Here is a 23,027-nt window from a genome sequence, read left to right as displayed (position 1 = left end):
GAAAAAAATGGAAAGAGCTAAACAAATTTCGATTTCTAATCAGTATATATCTCTTCTCTATCTCTAATCTAATCTAACTATTTAAAAAGAGAAAATACACGAGAAAAATAAAAACGGTTAAAAAAATGCATGAGAAAAAAGCGCAAAAAAATGCTAAAAATGTTTTCCATCTTCCATAAAAAAACGTGCGAGAAATATTATTTCCATCGTGGGTAAATTTTTTTTAAAAAAAACATGCAAGGAAAAACTGTAAGAAAAAATGCACCATTTCTAAAAAAATGATTTGAAAAAACCGCGCATGAAAAAAACACCGTCTATCAAAAAAAAAATCGCTCTGAAAAAACTGTTAGAAAAAAACGCTAAATTGATGGATGCTTGAGTCAGATAGGATCCATCGATTTTTTTGCCATCTATTACACGGCTTTTATTTCGTCATATATTCTCCTATATTGGAAAAAAAGCAAAAAAAGAACATTAAAAAACAAGCAAAAAACGCGTGAGAAAAGAAAAGCAAAAAAGGGGAGAAAAATATGGTTTTCGTCGTCAGTAAAAAAAATAAAAAAAAACATGCTAGGAAGAAACGGTTAGAAAGAAATGCGCCATTTCTGAAAAATGGTTTGAGAAAATCGCACAAGAAAAAATACACCGTTTATAAAAAAAATAAGTCGGTCATTAAAATACAAACATTATCATTGACATGATTATGCATGAAAAACGTATATTATTATTAGAATTTATTTACCCGTTGCAACGCACGGGGATTTTTGCTAGTATATATACCTAATAAAAAATAGGTAAGGCTTCCGTATTTTGTTTCGTCCGTAAAAAAAATTTGCCCGAGATTAAAAGTAATTGTCCGTCTCTGATTTTTTATCTGTTGTCCTCGCGCGAAAAAAAAATCATCCGTTCACGCACGCACGCACGCGCTGGCTCGGAGTTGGGCCCGCGTTACACGTTTCCTCTGCACCCAGCGTCGCTGCTGATCTTTTCTTTGGGCCAGCTGGGCCATCTGCCCACAGCCCCCAACTGCATGTCTATCACACGTCCTCAACCGGCACCAACCTGAGCCAAACTGCCCTAGCCATCACAAAGCTTGTACAGGACGCGATTATCAGTGCATGCACTTGCGTGAACACGGTGAAATGATATTCATTAAATGATTTCAAAAGTAAAATTCTTCTATACTCTTTCTATTTTTATTTTTTTATAATTTAATATAAATATTTTCACCTAATATCTCGGACTATATGAAAATTGGCTCTTCTCTGAGCATATGCTGATTCTCCCTATCATCAAGGTTGACTCTAAATTCTCTTGTTCATTCTTAGTCACCAGGCCATCGGATCCAACCACCTAGCGCCGGTAAGCCACGAGGCGAGTAACAAGGCAAGGTGAGCGGCTCAGCGAAGTGGTATGAGAAGCTAGCCAAGGCGATGCTACGTTGTTTGTTTTTACTTTTCTTTCTTTTCTATACTCTGGTTTTACTGATTTATCATGGAAAAAATAAATTTAATGATATATTCTTACATGATGTATAAGTAGATTTTATAAAATTTATCGATCCGTGCATTTTTTATATAACTTTTGTGTTGTGCTTTCTTTTCATGAAGCACTTTTAGCTATTAATTGATTGTTTTTCACTAATTCACTGGTTGTGTATGTAATAGATTTTATTAAAATTTAGATAATAAAATAATACACATCTTTTTATTAAAACCAACAAGGGTGGGTTTGATTCACCATCCCAGGCTTATCAGGTCCATGGAGTGATTTCACAATTCCTTGTGGTGAATACGAATCATTAGACCTAGCAACAATACGTAAATTGACCTTCAGATCTCTATCATATGTTTCATCAATCATGTGTACCCACGACAAACATTTTAAAAACAAATATCCCCGATTCCCATGTCAATCATCTGTCTCACCACTATCGTATAAGTAAAGAAAAGCACAAATCGTGTAATAAATATGAATAATATACATGTAATTTGGATATCCCGTTGCAAGGCACGAGCATATTTGCTAGTTTTGATTAATATTTACACTTATTCACTCCGTCCTAGATTTATGGATAGGAAGAAAGATAAATTGTCTGCCAATTTGGCAATTACTGTCTCATGCAAGAGGAGGCAGCCAGGACTCATCATCCTGTTGTCTGAATAATTTGACCATCCACCACCACCATGATCATCACAGATAAGCTGGAAAACTCTGAGCAGCAGCTTGCCTACTTGTATCATCAATCGCATCATCGGTAGCTGGGGGATACTTGCAGCAGCAGTAGCAGCATGACCTGCACTACTATACCATTTGTGTTTCAAAGAAACCACCATCGATCCTGAGAAACCATCTCATGGTGCGCAAGCATTGCACTAGACTGCAAGCTAGAAGCCTAGAAACTTCAATTCATTCCTGAGATTGGACATTAGCTGATGAGGCGTTTCTCCAACACGCTAGATAACGTTCCTTCATATAATTTCGAGAGAATCCCTTATATGATATTGAAATTTGGTCTAATCCCTGATATGCCACACAAAATTGGCTATTCTCTTATATGCCATTGGCTCAAATTTGCGCACCCTCTCATGCCACTCCCGTGAGCTAACCGTGTGTTGACTGCTAACTTGAACGTGAAAAGACATATTTACCCCTGAGTTGTTAGACATGAGTGCCAATTGGTTAATAAAAAATGGTGGGCCCCACCTGCCAGTCCCCATCCCTCTCTCTCCATACTCTATCTCTATCCCAATCTCTCCCCCCTCTCTCTCTTCTCCCTCCCCTCACAGGCAGCGTGCGGGCGTGGACGGGGGCAGGCAGAGCTGCTCGGGCGCTGGCGGCGATGGCGGGCGGCTGGGACGGAGGCGGAGTGGGCGGCAGGCGGCGGAGGCAGAGTTCCCCGGGCGGCTGAGGCGGAGGCGGAGCAGGCGGCCGGCAGCGGAGGAGCTCGCTCGGGCAACCGGTGGCGGAGGCGGAGGCAGAAGGAGCTCTTCGATGCGGCCGCCGCGGGTGGCGGCAACGACTCCTTCCTCTCCTCCCACCACAACCGCCGCGCAGACCACGCCTACTCGTCGTCGTCATCTATGTGGGCGATGGCCGCCGGTATTGGGGAGGATGGGGGAAAGCGGCGGAAGTTGGGGACGAGACGCGCGATGGCCGCCGGTCTTGGGGAGGATTGAAGGGAGACGCGCGGTGGCCGCCGATCCTGCGCGAACAAGCTAGCTCGCCGACCGCGCTCAGGTGCGCTCGCGACTGCATCGTCATTCCAGGCGGCGTTCCACATCTGCCCGGCATTGGCGGCGGCAAGGGCGCGCTCACGGCGGCCCTCGAGGCTCAACCGCGCCCTGGCGCCTCCCCCCGGGGCCGGCGGCGACGACGCCCTCGGCGCCATGCTCTCCGTCGGCGTCTTCGACTCCGTCCTCCGCGACGCGCTCCGCGTCACCCACTGATTCACCCACTCGCTCGCCGACCTCCTCCAACGCCCTCGTCGGCGCCGCCCCACCCGCGACTGGGTGCCGCCCCTCCCGGGACCGGGCGACGCCCTCGACGCATCGAGCCGCCGAACTCGCCTCGCCAGATCACCGCCCTCGCCACGATATGCCAGAGGTTATTTTGGTCATTTATGCAATAACCTGACAGATTAATGGATGCTAACATCAGTCAACTCATGGTAGTGGCACGAGAGGGTGTGCAAATTTGATTCAATGGCATATAAGGGAAGAGCCAATTTTGTGTGGCATATCAGGGATCGAATCAAATTTCAATAGCATATAAGGGATTCTCTCTATAATTTCATAATTTCATGAGGGGATGCATCCAAGTTTCTACGCATGCATCTGGCTCACCTGCATTGACTTTAGGAATTAGAAAAGTAGGGTGAAAACTGATCTAGAGTTCGCTGAACATAGTACAAAATTTCAGAGTTGGAAACGATTCGCGTACCGCTCGTCTAACTGTAGTTGCACTGACAAATAGAGTTGCATATCCAGTGCACCGAAGTTTTGACAATTTGACACTTTACAAAAACATATTACAAGAATAAACCGTGTTAAAAACTTATGATGACGCTCTCTCTCGTGGCCTGATCTTCTGTTGAGGGGATAAATCTTGCTTTGATCGAGTGCAACGTTTACGACGTGACTACCAACCAGAACAAGTCCAGAACGCCGTGCAATTGCTACACCATAAATGTTGTCATACCAACCGTAACGCACGGTTGATGATCCCTGCAATGCAAATGAGAGAACACTGCAAGAACAAGATAAGATGCAATTTAAATATTGCGAATAGGTGATTAAGCACATAGGAATAGTTGCGATCGAAGTGGTAGATCTATTCGATAATCGACCAAATCAACACACACCAATTATTAGGGGATCTAAATTTATAGTCGCCGACTAATAGAACGAGGACTAGAGACAAGATGAATGACACTTGATAAAATTCAACTAAACAAAACCCAACCATCTCCTCGGCCAACTTGGCCACCTTGGACCTGACCATCTGGCAGAGTCCACCATGTTCTTGGCTGCCTCGAGGAAGTGGCCAGCGAGGACGACGCAGCTGTAAGGGTAGAGCTTTGGAGAAGCTCCGGTGGTCGGCGGCGAGGATGCGCGTGAACCAGCCGCCGGACCATGAGCTGGTCAATGAACCTCCCGATCGATCGAGGCCGGGTCATGGCCTCGATCGGCGCTCGACTCGAACGGCGGGGCGAACCTCCAGACGTAGCACACCCGCCTTCAGCAACTGGCCTGTACGTCGTCTCCACAAGGTCCACCAGATCGCTCACATCACATGCATGGAACACCAAACATGTCCTCTTGTTCATCCTGAAAAACAAAAAATTACTCATGGATCGATCGAATTGTGAGAAGCGAAAACTGAGGGGGATTGATTCGTAGAACGTACTCATGGTAGGCATCGGAGTAGTTGTTGTTGAAGAGGAAGGGTGCGCTAGTTTCAATAGATAGGATGAGCGGATTAGCAGCACGTAAAACGAGAAATGTAATTAACATATGATTAATTAAGTATTAATATATAATTTTTTTATAAATAAATTTGTTGGATTTTTTTAAACAACTTTTTTATAGAAAGTTTTTACATGAAATATACCGTTTAGCAGTTTGAAAAACGTGCTGACGAAAAATGAGAAGAATCTAATCCTATAAGCTGAAACGAACGCACCCGAAGGCGAGGAGTCGGCGGTGACGCAGGGGTAGTCCAGGGAGCGCGCCGGAAGACGGCGTAGGCGTCTGATGGATCGATCGAACCGCGAAGGGATTACACGCGGCGGCCACCGGCTGCAGCTTCCGCCGTGTTTGTAATAAATTGTAATGTACCCGACGCAGCCCAGTCGGCGCGCGCTCAGGTGCGCACCTGCGCCAGCACGGGAGGTGGCGCACCCTCTGCGCTGTGCATGCATGCCTGCCTCTGTAACGCGCTTAGCGCTAAACATGTTTTTTTTTCTTTTTATTTTGCAAAATAAAATAATAAATAATAAATCAAGCTGAAAATTTCGAATTATCAGTTCAAAGTTTCAATTTTGGAGTTCAAAATTACAACTATGAGTTGAAAGTATTCATGATTTGGTTTCAAAATTTAAGCTGAAAGTTTTCATAATTTGCGTTGAAAGTTTCGAAATTTGTGTTGAAATTTTCAAATTTCGGGTTGAAAGTTTTTAAAATTTAAATTAAACTTTCGAATTAAATTTTAAATTTGAAGTATAACTTTTTAAATTTCTAGTAAAAATGGAATCAACCTTCTTGCCGATGGGTTACCTTAACTGTATCCATGATTATAAGAATATAATTACTTAATAGTATATAAACTAATCATGTTAGATAAGCTACGTACACGCGCTGAAAATGCGCGCGACATCGCGTTAAGTCGCGCGTTTGCGCGAATTAGCGCTTACGCGGAGCAATAGCTTCAGAGTCGGAGACTCGGAACTGCAGAGTAGATCACTGCAGAGTAGATCCTCCACTTTTTGAGGTAACGAATGGGTTTTCTTTTGGTGTGTGTATCCAGTGGTGGAGCTAGAATTTTAAAGTTGAATATTCCTGTCGAAGCGCTGAGCCGCTGGCCGCCACTACCCCTCGCGGCCGCCGGCCACCCAACCGGCCTGACCGTCTGAGCTTGGCGGAGTGGCGGGCGCCGGCCGCCGCCCTCCGCGGTAGCACGGTCCAGCTCGTGCCGCCTCGCCACGCCGCCGCCTAGGGTTTGGAAATGGGGAGCGGCGCGAGGGAGCCGAGCCAGGGAGGGATGGGTCACGGAGGGAGAGTGAGAGGGGGCCGTGTGGAAGAGTGGTGGCTAAGTGGGTCAACTGATATATGATGGATCATGACGGAGTGGGTCGGGTTGGTAGGAGGCGTTGCAAGAGGCCGGTTGGGCTGTGTTTGGATCGAAGAATTGAGGATTTAGGTGCACTAATATGTGTACATGTGTATATACTTGAAGTATACTTGCTTTTTAATAAAAAAAGTTAGGTATTTCCGGGAATACTCAGGAATCATGGTAGCTCCGCCCATGTGTGTAACGAACGGATGGGCATGAGTTTGGTTGCACATTCTAAGTACCGGTCCATTCAAAAAAAAAAATCTTAGTGATTTAGTCTGACCAAGTTTACATAATAGAACAGTAGTAGTTCTTAGCTAGTAATTAAGCACTCGGAGACAGGTAGAGTTGCGCGATAACATATATATCTTTAGGAGACATGAAAAGCCTCAGCTGGCTAGGTAGCAGGAGCAGCAAAATAAAAAAAGCGCCAAATGTTCCAACAGCATTGGCTAGTAGTTCATCGACTGTCTTGTCTTCTTCATCCAGGAAGCACCCAGCAGACCAGAACAGCTCCGATGCTGCATGCAGCTCATCCGAATTCACATGGAGAGTTCCACTGGGCGAGCTCTACCCTGAGCTTCAGCAACAGCGATCAATGGCTGCAACTCCAACAAGTATTAATTATATTCTGGAACTCAATTAGTCACATAATGCAGGATAAAAAAAAATAGCCCATGTTAATTCTCTCCTGTACACGGCTCATGTTTTGTAAAATGCATTGATTAATTTAGCCAACAGAAATCATGCTTCAAAAAATATCTCCATTTGATGATTGAAACTAGTCGACAGTGTACTGGTTGTGCTACTCTGTACAACAGATCAAGAACACCAGTATATATGAAGGTCAGCAAAATAAACGGCGATAATGTAACTTAATTATTTTGATATTCATGGCATAATCAGTTCTACCACAAATCAAGGGCAATGGTCAGCAAAAGAAATGGCGATAATGCAACTTAATTAACTTTGATATTCATGGCTGAAGAACAGTTTTAACCTTTCGGCTGCTGTCTCTTGCTTAAAAAAAAAGAAGTTGAGGTAATTTGTCTCCACCAGATTTAATAAACTGGCACAAGTCAATACCAAATTGATGTATGCCATAGCATACCCCAAATCAACCATTTCCAACAAGCATTAATTACCAAATTATTTTGTTGTTATAGATACTATTTTTGTGCTGTTGTTGGATGTTGACTTGCCTAAGAACAACCATGCTTAATCTAAAGATCTATACAGAAGCAATCATGCATTTGATACTAAATTCATTCTAGTACGTTAATAAATGAGTCTTTTACTGTTAACACCCTTAATTGGTTTGTTCCTGCTATTACTCCACCATAGTAAAGGAAAGAAATAAAAATCCATCATCTTACCAGACTTGCTTCACCAAAAGTCAGAGTTGTGTGTTGCCTTTTAGGGTCAATATCTTCCTCAGGTGCTAGTTCTTCCCTTTGATGTTTCCTTGGAATGAAACCCTGGCAATAATTCTCAGTGTGGCAATCTTCTTGACTCGAATGCATATATGTGCCTGCCCAAGAATTAACACGTACTCATAAGGATCACTGGATTAAGTAATATCATCACATTGGATGAATTTTTATGTATAATGTTCTCAGTTCTCTTAACAGCGAATACATCCAAAATTAAAGATGAATAAAGGTAAATTTGAACATTTGGGGGGAAAAAGACCATGATCTTAATTTGGTTTCATTAATTTTTCATGATATCCAATAGTTTTTAGCAGGACACTAAATTAAAATATGAGCAGATGACCCGTGATTCAAATACTGAATTTGGAAACAGCTGCTATTGTCATAAAAAGATCAAATAGTACAATAAATGTTGCATTTCTTGCCATCATGGATCAGATATATCATCATCACCGATGCATATAGGCCCATATATATTACTAAAATTGTGTCATTTAACAACATTTACAAGTATTTATTGTGAACATAGAGGATTGCCGTTGTTAGAAAACAAATATTAAGTATGTTCAACTAGTTTCACCTGCATTTGTCAATGATGAGAACCCATAGTTTTTTTCAGGACTTGTCATGTTGCCAAACTTAGTCTGCAAGACTATACTGTCAAGAACGCCTACATGAGCTCAGAAGTTAGAAATGGCTACAGCAAGTGCAACAATTTAAGGGAATAATTGTGTTGTGCACATGCACGATTGAAATTGAAGGTTACCCTTTTTTGTCGCTGAAGCAGTCCCAGAATTTTCACTATCAGTTTTTATGGTGCTAAACATAGTCTGAGTGATTGCAGCAACCGGAGCACCTGAAAATGAGTTCAGAAATTAGAGATGGAAGAGGGTAGCCTGATGCTGATAAAATGCAAAGAAAACATCAATCCTGAAGAGGCTGCTGCACAGGAATATTGTGTGATACTTGAATAGTATCATGGTAAACTTAATGAGAAGCTGATTCTCCCATAAAATTTTTAACAAAACAGACAAAGGGTACAGAAGAGTTTGTGTGAGTTTGAGTATATTAGTGTTTCGGTAGACAGCGATTTTTAACTTACCTTTCTTCTCACTTGATCGAAGTGGATACCGCCATTGATGGTGTTCTGAAGACTCACAGCCAGCACGTAAGCTTGAATCTGATGATCACACAAGTTGACATGCATATAAATACTGTACACATGTGGTTTCTCAAACGCAGTGCAGTAGGACCAGATCACCTACATTCTAATTATGATAGTTCATGGCAATCAAATGGCATCATAACATAAAACGCGTGAACGAGCAATCAAATCCTACAAAGGCCTTGTTCAGTTAATCCATCCCCCAAGTGAATATGATTAAAGGGGAATCGGAGGGGATTCAATCCTTTCTTATGGGGATTAAACCGAACAAGGCATAATAAAGTGGAAATTAAAAAAAGGGATGGCATATGCAGAGTGAAGGCTAGTTTTACCAAGGATATGCGCCATCCAGCCCCTCGCCTTATCTGACAGTCCTTCTGTGGTAGAAATATGAATGGTTATCAGTTGTCACAGGTGAAGAATTAACAGTGAAAATAATAAAAGAGGTGCAATATTGTTTTACGAATTACGATAACACGCTACTTAAACAGTTGGAAATTATACCCAGACTTAACCCCTGATCAGGCTGGCCTGAAGAAGGCACACTGCAAAAGGCAACATATGCAAGTGTTTGTGAATGTCACAAAAGGGCTTTTTAAAAAAGGGCAGAACAATGGGCAATTGCCAAGATTTAACATTAATGAAGCGAGATTACTCTCAAGGTAGTACATAATTGTGCTGCATACCATCTCTTCATCTCAAGATAGAGCTGGGCAATAGTATATGCTCGCGGCCGTCTTTGTTGTCTCACGTGACGCTTGGATCGGAAACTAGGAAAAAAGGGATCAATTCCAGCAAACAATATATCGGATTAAATCAGTCACAAATGAAGAATAAAGTTTGTGATTTGAGTAATCAAATCAGCAGCATTGGTGTACCCGAAGCCAATGGGGAGCACGTTATGCGGCTTCACCATGCCGCCCGGCAAGTCCAAGAATCCGGCGAGCTCTGGAGTGTCGTGAACCAAGCGTCGGACGACCCGCACCACTTTCTCTCTCACGCGTCCCCAATCCATGGACTCCCTGGAACAAATACAATCAATTAATTAAGCTAACTTTTTTATATAATTTAGCTAATTTTCGATCTCAGATTCAAACTGAGGAGATATAGCTGACATTGTGGGGGTGGTGGCTATTTTTCCTTCTTTTTCCTAGTTACAATTAATCAGGGATTATAATCTTATAGTTATTTTTTTTCTTTTTTCTGGTTACGATCTTTAAAGGTTGTAATCTTGTACTTCCTTTCCCCAAAAAAAAAATCTTGTACTTCCTCTGTTTTATATTATAAGACTTTTAGTATTATCCACATTCATACATATGTGACTAGATTTATTAACATCTATATAAATATAGGCAATGATAGAAAGTCTTATAACTTGAAACGGAGATAGTAATTTTTTTCTACTCTATCAATATAAACTTCATGCTGTCTGATGCGAGTCGTTCAAAGGGAAAAATAAGAGAGGAGATGTATAGCTGCTACTGCTAGTACCTGATCTTGTCCGACAGGACGAAGGTTTGGATAATGCGGCGGATGGCGATGGCGTGGGAGGAGATGCCGGTAACACGGGCGAGGCAGTAGCGGCGGCGGTGCTTGTCGGACCAGGCGGCGCCGGTCTCGTTGCCGGCGACGACGTCGGCGAAGCACCTGTGCATGTGGAGGAATAGGAGGAGGGTCTGGGCCTCCGCGGTGAGGTGCGTCCGCTGCGCGGGCAGCGACGGCGGCCGCCGCGGCAGGAAGCGGCAGGCGTAGCCGATGGCCTCGCCCCACATGCCGCGGGCGATGAGCCGCTCCAGCCGCGGCAGCGACAGTAGCACCTTCGTCTCCTCCGCCATCCTGCGAACAAGGATGAAATCTATCATCAGAGAAAAAAAAGAAAGAAAAAACACGGTGCATCGATCATGCGTACGCTTCGAAGGTGGATTTGAAGGAGTGGAGCCAGAGGAAGGAGAGGAGGCGGCGGTGGCGGAGGCGGGCGACGCAGGGGTAATCCGGCGGGGCGGCGTGGAGCTTGGCGCAGCCGTAGGCCGGGATGATGTTGGGCTCCATCTCCGACGACGGCGACGACGACGGCGACGCGGCTCTCCCTCCCAGATCGTGCCCTGCGCGGTGGCGGAGTTGGGGAACTCGTGGTAGTATATGTATGTATAGCGGAAGGATTCGGTGGTGGGACCCACTTGACAGCCTCCCCTCCCCGCCCCGCCCTCCCGGGGCTCCTCCCGCCGGTTTCTAGTTTTTTTTTTTGTTTTCGCTCGAATGATTTGGTAGGTTGGGCCGGTTAAGCGGGCCGTTTCGGCCCGCACACTCCCGTGTGTGCGTGTGTTGTGGTGTGTGTTGTTGGGCATCCTGAATTATACCCTCTCAAGAAAAAAGTGTCAGCGACCACGTCTCTTTTTTTTATTTATTTTTATAGGATCTCATCAAGAAGCTGTTTGGATCATGTTAGTCACGTCACAGCTGTTTAGCTCCTTGTTTGTTTTGCTTCTATAGTTTTACCTACCAAAGAAAGTTAAGCGGCTCTTTGCTGCTTCGCGCCACATATTTTTAAGCCAAAGATACGGTGAGGGTTTCGTTCGCCACACTTTTGATAGGTGCTATGTGTGCAAGTTGAAACACCCAGGCACCCAGCCAAACAATCCCTAAGCCTTTAGGGGATGGCACTGGTTGTCTGTCTCTAGAACGATAGAGTTCCCTGTTGGTTTCATTGCTTTGGAGTACAGGTACAGTTTACCTGTAATACCTGATCCTTTACGTATTATCGATTGATAGCATAGCATGGATGAGCCAACTCCTCAATGCCTGAGAGAGGAGGAATGCGATGCTGTGTCGAAGAAAGGTCATAAAGTACAGTGCCCAGCGAAAGAAGTATGGTATGCTATTTCCCCTACTCGAGGAGAAGTATTGTCGGGTAGTACATTTACTTTTGTAAATGGTAAACTTTCAGTGTTTACTTTCATAATTCAATGCCACAGATAATTTAGGATTTATTAAATTGAGTATTTTTATTTTACTACTTTCCTTTTTAAAAGTGCTTTCTTCAAAAAACACGTGTACCTAAAAATAGCAACCGGGTCGTTTGGGTGAGGAGGCATTGATGGGAGGGAATGGAGAGTGAAGTATAACAATTCCTACCTTAGCGTTGTGACGTCGGATCGAGATCACTGTTGTTTATGTAAGTAGCATAGTGAACTAATGTAATGAACGGCATTAATTTACCGTAGCTCTATTATTTAGTGTAGCAAAATTGTTGTAGCACGATATCTAGGTCTTGCAATCTTGATCGGGTGTCTGCCAACTCACCTAATGCACAGTACTATCCATCCTCATTCATGTACAAAACATATGAATATGAAAGGTTAAGTAAGCAGTTTGACTTTGATTAAAATCAAAACATCTTCTAACCTACAACGGAGGGAGTAGTTGTTATGAGTTATGACTCACCAAATATTGTGATAATTGTTGCCAAGCAACTTGTGGAAAGGATTAAGGCGTGAGATTGTTTCCAGTAACATAAAACTTCATACTTAGTATTTTACCAAAATAAAATAAAATCTTTAAAAGAAATGTTGAATGAACCTTGAGCCGCCTTTATTAACCCGTGTGTGTCATCTTTGTTAACCTAAAAGAAATATTGTTCAGATTTATGATTTACTGATTTATTTGCTATAAGGAAATCCCCGGCATAATATGGCTCAATCTCAAATAAGACGCATTCTCACCATGTACGGTCATCATATATGTTGTACATAACCGTTACACACCTTAATAGTAGCCATTAGTTCTTGAAAACACACAAGAAAGCCATACTTATCATTACTTTACATGCAACATAGCCAAACAGTTCAATAACACAGGAAGCGTATATATAGTTTATTTCTCAGCTGGTTAGACTAGAGTTCTGGAGCAGATTCAGGCAGACAAGCTCATTATCCTCAATTGGTTGCTCAGTTGCATCCAGACTCCATGGTGTCCTTAGGAATCTGCAGATAACAACTCAATTTGTCAATGTATAAAGTTTCTTGGAGATCATTCTGTTTCATGACTGATCAAAATGTTCCAGGTAATACTTAATATACTTCGGTCGGCTTCTTTGTCGACCCGGCAAAAAAAAAAAAGTTCCAGGTAACCACAATTTACAGCACATGATGAGTTTACAGGATTTTAATTCTGTCATATGATGACAACCGCAAAGTTATGGCACTTCAAACTACTGATGATCTTGTCCATGGATCAAACGAGCAGCCAAAGACGAGGCAGAGAGCGACTTACCACAGCCGAAGAACGTAGCCATGGAGGTTGGCCTCCTCCTGCAGGTTGGGCTGCAGCGGCTGAAGCTTGTACTCAAGCTGAGGTGAAAGCTGCAGCGCTGTCATGGAAGACTCAGCATCCTGATTGTACATCTGGCTGCTGCCACCCACATCCCACAGCGGGAACGGCTTCGGATTCACCATCAGAGGTGCCTGGGCCTGCTCGCCAATCAGGTTCTTTTGACAGGCGCAAACAAGTTACGCGAATACAGAAATCCGCAACATAATTTCACTTGAGGAGAAAGCTTAGAGCATGGCTTACCATGTGGCACAGATAGTTGCTCTGATCTCCTGGAATTTGCATCTCCTATTGGGATGGAAAGAGGGCAATCAAAACTTGATTATTTCAATATAGTGTATAAGGTAGGGAAGAATACTGAACCGGTATATCCTCTTGTTACATACCCGGCTGTGCATCTCAAGCAGCTGCTGATCAAGTAGCTGTTGCTGCTACAAATCAGGGTGTTAGCAATGAGCAGTGATGAATGCAGAGTTTTGTCAAGTAACAGAACCTACAGCTACTGCATCAAGTTGTTTTTGTTTTTACCTTCCTTAGACGAACTTTGTACAGAGAAAACTCAATCTGCTGCTCAAGATTACTCACATCTTGCAGAGTCAGTGAAGCCAAGTCATCACCCATATACTGCCTCATGATGATCCTAAGCCTGTTGTTCTCATCCTTCATTCTTGTCATCTCTTGGATGATTCTCTTTATGCCAAAGAACGATTTTGGGTTAATGAAAGTAAAATCTTATGGTAGTGGTTTACAAGAACCAGTGTACCTGCTGAACATCCATCTCCTCAAAACGGGTGCTGGGGGCTTTCAGGTATCTATCAAAGATATTTGCAATCCTGCCAAAAGGAAAAGACTTTATGTATTTGATCATCGGTTTCTCTTCGAGAATTTCACATGGTTAAGCTAAGTTGAAATGGCTGTAGGTGGCAGAAACTTGTATAAAATCAGTTGTAAATTCCCTTGAGTTCATCACTAATAATTCAGTTCAAAATATGATGATGAAACATTGCATATTATCAACAATTTTTTCCAACACAAGTTCCAAAAATCATAGAAAAGTTGTAGAATAGAGCAGAACTGATCGAAGAAACCGAAGAAATTTAACAAGAAGTATTATGAACGATGTCTGAAATTTCTATTTCGCCTCAAAACAAAACCAAATGCAAAGGACAGACAATACTTGAAACAAAAAACTTTATGCATACCTCCAAGGGGGGCTGGAGTACTCGTACATCTTGCCAGTGCCTGAGAACACAATCACCCCAATTTGTGCATCACAAAGAATGGCCAGCTCATTTGCTTTCTTGAGCAGCCCCATCCTCCTCTTGGAGAAGGTAACTTGGCGGTTTGTCGGATTTTCAATCTTTTTGAGCTCTACTCTCCCACGCCCCATTGATCAGGTTGGTGCTTCTTTCCTCCTGTTCAGCCTGCAAAGAAAGTGTTCTTCAAAATGTACTAGTCATGGATCATGAAACAAAAGCTCAAGCAAGACCAAAATCAAAGAAATGATTTCAAATGCATGATGAGAAATGTACCAAACAAATGGCCTCAGATTCAGGAAACGAGAGAGAGAGAGAGAGAGAGAGAGAGAGAGAGAGAGTTTTCAGGGGCTCAGGGCACCTTTATATGCCTGCTAAATTCTTATGTCAGTCTTAAAAGACCAGTACCAGTGATGATCTCTTGTCAGGTTGTCCCACTATATATTGCAGCAAGGAACATAACACACCATAATATGATCGAACTCGCAAATAAAGCCATTTAGCTAAATTAACTTCCTATAAAACTTATGCAATTTAACAAAATGTATTTGCACACAGACTTTAAACTACCTTATACGTTCCAGATATCTATCATGTGAACTAGTGCATACAACAGTATGTCCTTAAATTAGCACTTATATACATGCTGATGGAGTTTATGTGTGGGTTTGTGTGTATTTTGAGATGGCACCAAAAAACTGGAGAAGATAATGCTGGAGGCTTGAAACAGCCTTGCTGTGGACAGGTAACTGCCCCTGAGCATAGCAAGTGATGAGCTTGCAGGCTTGCAGCCAGGTTTCTCCTATAAGAAGGCCAAGCTAGAATTGACCAAGACAGAGAATAACTAGAAGCAATAATGTTTTCAGTAAGGCAGCTTCTGGTCCACCCTACACACCTAACCTGCTGGATGTCATAGTCAATATATATGACATACTATGCCACATGTACATATCTTCACTTTGTACCAATGTAAGTCCCAGAGCTTACCAGTTCTGGTCTCAAAGAAAATAATAAGTGATGAACAATCAGAGTTTTCTCTGGATAGGTTTTTTTCAGATTTTTGGTGCTCATTCATTGCAATTCACAAGAAAAAAAAAGTCTCAAGGTGTTTCTTAAGTTTCAAAAAAAAAAAAATCAGAAGGACACTTGTGAATTTATATTCATAAGTCATGATGAGGAGCCAGCAGAACAAGGTGAAAACAGAACTTCTCTTAAATGGAGTACTTCCAATGGAGTTCGGGAACCATCATAGTGACTTATATGGTAAGGAGATTATGCTCTCCTTATCAGGAGGCAGTTGAGGCATAGGAGGCCAAGGCTCATACATATTTGCCTGGTGTGTCATTATCTGTTTTTGTTTTTCTAAGAGACTTCAGCCATGTTCACACCTAGTAAGGAATATAGTAGTTATGTGCTGTGTTAGTGTTTTATGCATACAAATTCTTTGTCAAAACAAATTGTGTGCCACTTGCCTGAATGTTGCAGTAGTTACAGGTTACCACTTCAGGCAGTCCATTTTGACATACTCTTCCCAAATTCAACATTTAAATAGGTTCATGACTCTATGAAACATGGAAGACAAGGCAGTAGTTCAAATCTTCAACATAGCATTTTATCATGTATCAAAAGTATGAAATGGTCCTCGACTTGTTTAAGTGTGCATTTTTGACATGCCATAGGAATATTTCAGTGATGGACATCTTTTGGTTGCGATTCAAAGTTGATTGCAATATTACCAGATACAATATGAATGAGAACCACTTTGGCAAATGTTTAACTCGAGCGTGAACAAGGTGAATGTGCTGAGCATGTTACAGGAGTTGATAGATAGAATCATAGAAAACTTCGATGACAAGTGATAGCAACATCCAAGTATTCTACGGGACTCCTCGGTAAAGGATTCTACAGTACACGTAGGAGGGCGATATAAACCATAGAGGACATCACAATTTGCTTGATGGCACACCAACACCAGAGGCCCTAACCTTCTTCTCGACAACCTTTGAGAGCTCCTTCACTTCCTCCTTCGGAATATGGCGAGGGCGACTTAGCCAAAGACCTCCATCAACAACCACTGTAGTCCCATTTACATATTTTCCTGCAAATTGAATTGTAGAGAACATGAAATGGCAAAATTTTCATTTGGAAAATAAGGCATCACTTCACTGATTTATTGTTGAACATTATTTGACCAAAGCTGGCAAACAATATAATAGCAGATAATTTTAGATTTATAACTATCAAGCAAGCAATTGCTTCAAGATAACTTTCAGGTAAGCAGCTGCTCAGAACTTACTGAACTTCAGTTAGCAAATGGAACTTCTGATTATTTGGATAGAAAACATGCAAGAACATAACTAACCTGCATCAGAAGCAAGGTAAAGTGCAGCCATAGCTATGTCCCATTTTTCACCCAACTTAAATAAAGGCATTATTTCCCGACTCCCCTTGGCCATTTCCTCAGGTGCAAGCTTCCTCATTCCTGGAGTGCCTTCAATTGGCCCTGGTGCAATTCCATTGACCCTGATGTCATAATCTGTTCCCCATTCCAGAGCCAATGATCTTGTTATACTATCAACGCCCGCCTACAGAAGCCAATCCATCAGGACAAGTCTACTTATTTCAATCCTTTTCTCGTCACAGATAATAGAAGATCCAAGTACCTTAGCAGCAGAGACATGAATTTGGTACCAGGCCGCAGTGTAATGCAAAGTAGCACTTATGTTGATGATGACGCCACCAGTAGAGGGACCTTTCCCAGGGCCACCCTTTTTCAGATACTTTAGAGCTTCATAGCACATAGTGTATGTACCCACTGTGTCAATGTCAACGACTGCAGAGAGAAAACCCAGTCAATACTAACTTCTCTGTAAAAGAGAAAAACATCAAGAACTCAAGTAGACTGCTGTTAGATACTTAGACAAGTTAATAGCACGAGTGTTGTTGAAAGATACCAGACTAGCAGAACTGCACAAACTAGAAAAATCACATAACATCTAAATGGAACAAAAGAAAATCATAACTAATGCTGCTAATGTGCGAGGATTGATTCAATCGAAGTACCTGTCCTGAACCCTTTGGGCGTCAAATCCTCCGGGGAAGCAAGGAAATTGCCAGCTGCCCCATTGACAAGAATGTCTAGCTTACCAAAATGTTGAACTGTTGCGGCAACCACTCTCGCGGCATCTTCCTGCTTGCGCACATCTCCCTCAAAACCAACAGCCTGTGAACGTGACAGCAAGCCAGAATTACTACAGGGTTACACTTACAGATTAGGACTAGCTTACCCCCAAAGATCAGCACTGAAATCAGAGGGAAGCATGATGAACTCTATATTTATTTCACTAGTCAGGCACATGAACATGAAGCATAAATCACATCTGCATGAGTCATGAGGAATCCTTATATGCAGCGCGAGCACGCTTCAGAAAAATTTTCAGTATGCTCCTCGTATATAGACGCGTTAACGCTAGCAACTCTCACAAGGTTTTAGCCTTCCCCCACGAATACTCGGATCTATTGATGGACTCAGACAAGAAAACATCAATCTCTCTATCGAGATTTTGACTCACCAGCAGCACCACGAGACTGACTGGGAGATGAAAAAAAAAACAAACAATTTTTAATCCTAAATAGAGAAGAAGTGGTAGGTAGCGTAGGCGGGAAGGGAGAGGGGCTTAGGGCTCACCCGGAGGCCGTGGGAGCGGAGGGCGGCGACGGCCTTGTCGAGGACCTCGCGGCGGCGGCCCATGATGGCGACGTGCGCGCCGTGGCGGGCGAGCTGGGCGGCGATCTCGAACCCGATGCCGGAGCCGCCGCCGGTGACCAGCGCCGCCTTGCCCCTCAACACATCCGCCCTGAATGGCGACTCCACGGCCATCCTCTCGATCCCTCCCCCACCACCACCAGCAGCGGAGCCCCCCAAGAATCCCTGGAAGGAGACGCGGATGCCGCCGGCTACCTTGCTCGCTCCGCTTCTTGCTCCGGTGCTCGCCGCCTTGCTGCTTTTGACCCGCGGATTACGATGACGTCACTGGGGGGGGGGGGACGGAGATCCCGAGCCGGGATTCGTGGACGCACGCGGGTTGTGTTTTCTGGTCGTCCTCTTCCTCCTCCTCCCTCGGAGACGAGGGGCCTCCTGGAGGTGGAGGAAACGCGGGGGGGGGGGGGGGGGGGGGGGGGGGGACGAGACGACGAGGCCCACACCGCCGCCGGCCCAGAAGCGGAGACGACGAATCCGAGGCCCACTAAGAAGATGAGGCCCACAAAGTACTATACAACGCTCTTACTAGGCCATGGATGGGCCGGCCGGGAGCGTGAGTATGGGCTGGGATTATCGGGCTTCGTGAGCCCACCGGCTCGGTCAGTTTCACGCCATGCGGGAGCCCATTAACACGGCTTTGTTTCGGGAGCGCCCCATTGGTTGCCTAAAAAAATACTACTAAAGTTAAATTCTAAATTTTAATTTAAAGTTGATTTTAAGATATTTGTAACACAAAGTAGTTTCATTTTTAGCATTAAAATTTTAAAATAAATATGCCGAAGTAAAATTTTAAATTTTAATCCTATCGTTGATTGTAAGATATTTGTAACGTAGTTTCTTTTTCAGCATTAACTTTCTAAGTTGGTAAGAACACATATATAAAAATTTTACTCATAAATTATTTTTGAATCGCTAATAAACCGTTATGATTTATATCCAGCTTTTGGGTAAACGATGAGTCACTCTTTCTTTGTGTGGCTGCAGCAAGGGGATATTCGTGCGCGGTGAGAATTCAGATGCCACCTATCGCTGTCCAGAGTCGCTCTAACCACTGTACTGCGCATTACAGTACAGGCGATGCGTTCGTCTCACCAGTTCATACGTAGTTACATGCTACCATCTCCCAATTTTGTCCAGACAGGGAAGATACATGTCGCACACATTGTTTTCAGGCTTTCAGCCATGCTGTCTGTCAGTTCATGGCCGTATCGCACAAACGTATGCAACACACTCACCTTCATTATATCGATCGATCAGCTGGATATATGATTCATGATTCAATTCACTCGTTTCATTCACTCTCTGGAGTCTGGAGATCGATCGATCTGTCTCTGCAGGGTCCACGCTTAATAAATTGATCAATCTGTATCATGGATGCTTGGAGGTTTCTGATTTGCAGGGGGGCGGCAGGCTGATCTAGAAGAGGCTGAATGAAGGTACTGTCTCAAGCACAGCGGCAACAATGGCGACATTATCGACTTATCTTCAGGTACAAGACAACTTGACCCAGATCGCATCGACAATCAAGATCGAGGATCGAGATCGATGCCAGATCGATCACATGAAGAGACGTATATCGTTATGTGCCACGTAATCGACTGCGTGAAAGGGAAGTTCATTATTATATGAAAGAACTGAAACTGAAGGGGCTCTTTATATTAATGTTATTTTCAATCATATCATTTTTTAAGTTGTAAAAAAATATCTACGTTTAGTTTGTTGCCAAATTTAGTAAATATATAAGAAATTCTGCTAAAATTTTGGCAATATTGCCAACTTGCCAAAATTTTAGCTGTAGCAAAATTTGGTAAGGTTTATTTTAGCTATAATCTGAACAGGTCCGAAGTTTACAGGTGAGAGGAGGCTTGAGTTTGGGAGGAAACTGAAATTTGGATAGAATTCAGACGTTCCTGCTTGGGGAAAAAAATTCCGCCTTTAAGGTATAACATTTTATTTTAGAAACACATAGCATAGGCTCACAACGCGTAGTTTAATTATTCATTTTATTCATAAGTATAGAAAAACATAAGTCATATGCATGTAAAGTACTTTTAACAACAAAACAAGTCATAAATAAATAATATAAAAAATAATTATTTTACCAAAATAAATGGTCAAACATCAACATATCTAAAGTTCATCAACATCATATATTTAAAAATAGATGTAACCCACGATACGTGGCAGCCGTTGATAAGCTAATAATACTCTATACAGTATTTTTACTTGATCGAAATTAGTACAGTTATTTTTATTGCATATTAATTCGATAGCGTCGTGCTTTTTGTCTAGACAGATCAGTCCTGACTTTTAAGCCTTTTAAGCTATTTTGTCAACAAGGAACAGCGAAAGTGACGTTGATTAGTTCGGAAAAACATTGCCCATACATACACTACGTGGCAAGCACTTTTTTTTTTTTTTACAAATCAGTAACATTGTCTGCAACAATACAATTTGGTCATGATATTATCATAATAAAAAATATCTTAGCATGACATATTCAGATGTGCATCTTAAGCTGGCCACAAGTACTACAAGCTCCTTACCCCTTTTTTCTTAATGATACTTGGCCGACCGGCAAAATAAAATAAACACTACAAGCTCACAAGTTTTTCTTGATTCCTGAGCTGACCACCACGCTTATAATCCTAATCACGCATCAGATGACAGTGTTGCTAATTAGATTAGTGCTAATCTTCGTACTGAACTATGTTTGGTGATGATTGATAGAGGATAGAAAAACTATATTTGGGTACAGAATCGAAAATACGGCCAAGACCCAACTTGTATAAAAGTCAATGTATGGCGTGCATGAGGGAATGATGGCAAGCCTGGGATTCTCATTCATTTGACCTTTCATTCAATTTTGTAAAATCACATATATAATATATTATCCCGATGTACATGCATAATAAAATAATAGTTAATATAAGCATTATTCTCTAGAGTTGTTCTTAATTTGTGCCAAACTGAAATTCAGCATCCACTTCTTCCTTTCATGTTTATAAATTATTTTAGGATTATCCTAAGTCAAACTTCTTCAAGTTTGATTGAATATAATTTTTATATATTTGTTTTGTGTTAAAAATGTTGCTATATTATTCTATAAACTTGATCGTTTGACTTAGTATAAATCCAAAATGACTTATATGAAACTGGGGAATAGTATCTAGTACTCCATATATGGGAGACAGACAAAGTACAACTGCAAGTAGGCAGACTTTCTATATCCATGAATAGATTAGCTATTGATTAGCTAATGCAGTTTACATTAATAGATTAATGCTTCTCTGTATCCATGACTCAGGTCAAATATAATGGCCAATCAATAAATGAATTGGACATTATTGGCTCACCTGATCGTTCGCTAGTTCTTCCTGGTTTTGTCTGTGTATATATGCATAGTGTCTGAATTATAAGGCCTACCATGCACTACCAACATCTGAAGAGCCGTATGATGTTCTTTATTGTTCAGATATGAACTCCCCTGGTTATTGATGCTACCATAAGTGACAAATATTATTGATTGAGTACTAGCTTTATGTGAGTGCAAATAATTCAGATCCTTTATAATTAAGATGCTCTTGTTAATATATCCAGCCTTTTCTGTTTGGTTCTGCATACATATGCCCTTATGAGATGCTGATGCACTTGATCATTGCAAATAATTTTTTCTTCAGAGAATTTGCAGTAAGGGGATAAGATTAGTTTTAAAACATTTTAAAGAAAAAGCACAAGAAGTTGAATCGTAATAAGACACATGCACTAATCATCTTACACTGCAACATTATGATTTGGTAAAAGTAACACTATCTATCTAGCTAGTTGGTAAATTAGGTCGCGTAGGTCATAAGCACAATTCCCTGTCATTGCAAAAGGTCCCTCTCCATTATTTGTGAGATACAATAATTTTTACTCCAGCATAGTGCAGCAAGATTTAATTTATTGGTCCCAATGTTGCAAAGTAAAAAAAAAACAAAACAAAAAAAACTACAGTTCAGTGTGAGTTATACCTAACACCACCACCTCTATAAAAGACACAAGCATTCCTGTCCTTCAGTTTGTCTCTAAAGAAGAAGTTGACACTTTTTTTTTATTGAAACAGGGAAAGAAGTTTTTGATGTCTGCACTAGCACTAAGAACAGCTTATGCACCAAACTACAGTAGTTGCCTAGATAGCTTATAACCCAACCTAAATACACACAAACACACACAATGCAAAGTTGAAAAGGATAAGGATCAGTGATCAGAGAACAATATCAACAGGCTGGTTGTGAGAGGAATAATCACACCCTATTTCACCATCATGGAAGAACAAGCATATTATATGGTGGTGGAGCATATCACAAGCTTGCATTTTCAGAGAATGACAGCCACCCACTACTAGCAAAGTGGCACTATCATGCTTTATATGTTCAGAGAGGCCATCAGATTGTTCATGACTTGCTAGTGTCTTTCAGACTTTCCGGTGCCCTCATTGTACCATGCCTCCTTCAGGAAGGAGGGAGGGCAGAAGGGTCATTTCCGGGGATGTTGATGTGGATAAGAGCAAACATATACGATATACGATAAATACCTGGTGATGTGCATTGTTCAGTCCAATGCTTCAGTTTTGAGCTGTGACGTAACGTAGTAGCTGAACGTATGCAATGACCGGTTTGTTGTCTGTATGTGTTTCTAAACTTTCAATTGAGCATCAGCTCTTTTCTGTTACTTCACTAGTAGTAAATTATTACGGTGGATTATTTGCT

General features: G+C 42.1%; 3 protein-coding genes across 6 annotated transcripts; all 3 read right to left on the bottom strand.

Moving 5' to 3' along the window:
* Positions 1-6,587: 6,587 nt before the first annotated feature.
* Positions 6,588-11,039, bottom strand: LOC112938738 (uncharacterized). The gene is made up of 11 exons (XM_066309399.1): positions 10,841-11,039; positions 10,423-10,767; positions 9,810-9,953; positions 9,618-9,701; positions 9,436-9,476; positions 9,264-9,308; positions 8,869-8,946; positions 8,533-8,622; positions 8,347-8,436; positions 7,710-7,864; positions 6,588-6,935 (listed from the first exon to the last, which is right to left on the bottom strand). The coding sequence occupies exons 1-11, from the start codon at positions 10,978-10,980 to the stop codon at positions 6,876-6,878; spliced, it is 1,272 nt and encodes a 423-aa protein (XP_066165496.1). The 5' UTR covers positions 10,981-11,039; the 3' UTR covers positions 6,588-6,875.
* Positions 11,040-12,619: 1,580 nt separating this feature from the next.
* Positions 12,620-14,647, bottom strand: LOC136356028 (MADS-box transcription factor 31-like). 2 transcript variants are annotated; one of them, XM_066309398.1, is made up of 7 exons: positions 14,460-14,647; positions 14,021-14,090; positions 13,786-13,947; positions 13,644-13,685; positions 13,501-13,545; positions 13,201-13,415; positions 12,620-12,911 (listed from the first exon to the last, which is right to left on the bottom strand). In XM_066309398.1, coding segments are annotated over exons 1-7 (723 nt in total). In that variant the 3' UTR covers positions 12,620-12,910. The 2 variants fall into 2 exon arrangements, with proteins under 2 accessions (XP_066165495.1, XP_066165494.1); XM_066309397.1 differs by lacking the exon at positions 12,620-12,911 and having other exon boundaries at positions 13,197-13,415.
* LOC129493522 (Trans-2-enoyl-CoA reductase (TER) and 2,4-dienoyl-CoA reductase (DECR)) lies at positions 12,620-18,670 on the bottom strand. 3 transcript variants are annotated; one of them, XM_066309143.1, is made up of 12 exons: positions 18,202-18,670; positions 17,577-17,736; positions 17,177-17,346; positions 16,876-17,098; positions 16,499-16,611; positions 14,460-14,681; positions 14,021-14,090; positions 13,786-13,947; positions 13,644-13,688; positions 13,501-13,545; positions 13,201-13,415; positions 12,620-12,911 (listed from the first exon to the last, which is right to left on the bottom strand). In XM_066309143.1, exons 1-6 carry the CDS (start codon positions 18,391-18,393, stop codon positions 14,613-14,615), a joined length of 927 nt encoding a protein of 308 aa, XP_066165240.1. In that variant the 5' UTR covers positions 18,394-18,670; the 3' UTR covers positions 12,620-12,911; positions 13,201-13,415; positions 13,501-13,545; positions 13,644-13,688; positions 13,786-13,947; positions 14,021-14,090; positions 14,460-14,612. The 3 variants fall into 3 exon arrangements, with proteins under 3 accessions (XP_066165240.1, XP_066165241.1, NP_001406789.1); XM_066309144.1 differs by having other exon boundaries at positions 13,201-13,397; positions 13,644-13,685; NM_001419860.1 differs by lacking the exons at positions 12,620-12,911; positions 13,201-13,415; positions 13,501-13,545; ... (2 more) ...; positions 14,021-14,090; positions 14,460-14,681 and having other exon boundaries at positions 16,103-16,611; positions 18,202-18,521.
* Positions 18,671-23,027: the final 4,357 nt, after the last annotated feature.

Source organism: Oryza sativa, chromosome 4 (genome assembly GCF_034140825.1).
Source record: "Oryza sativa Japonica Group chromosome 4, ASM3414082v1".
Classification (NCBI taxonomy): Eukaryota; Viridiplantae; Streptophyta; class Magnoliopsida; order Poales; family Poaceae; genus Oryza; species Oryza sativa.
This window is presented reverse-complemented; position numbering and strand designations above follow the sequence as displayed.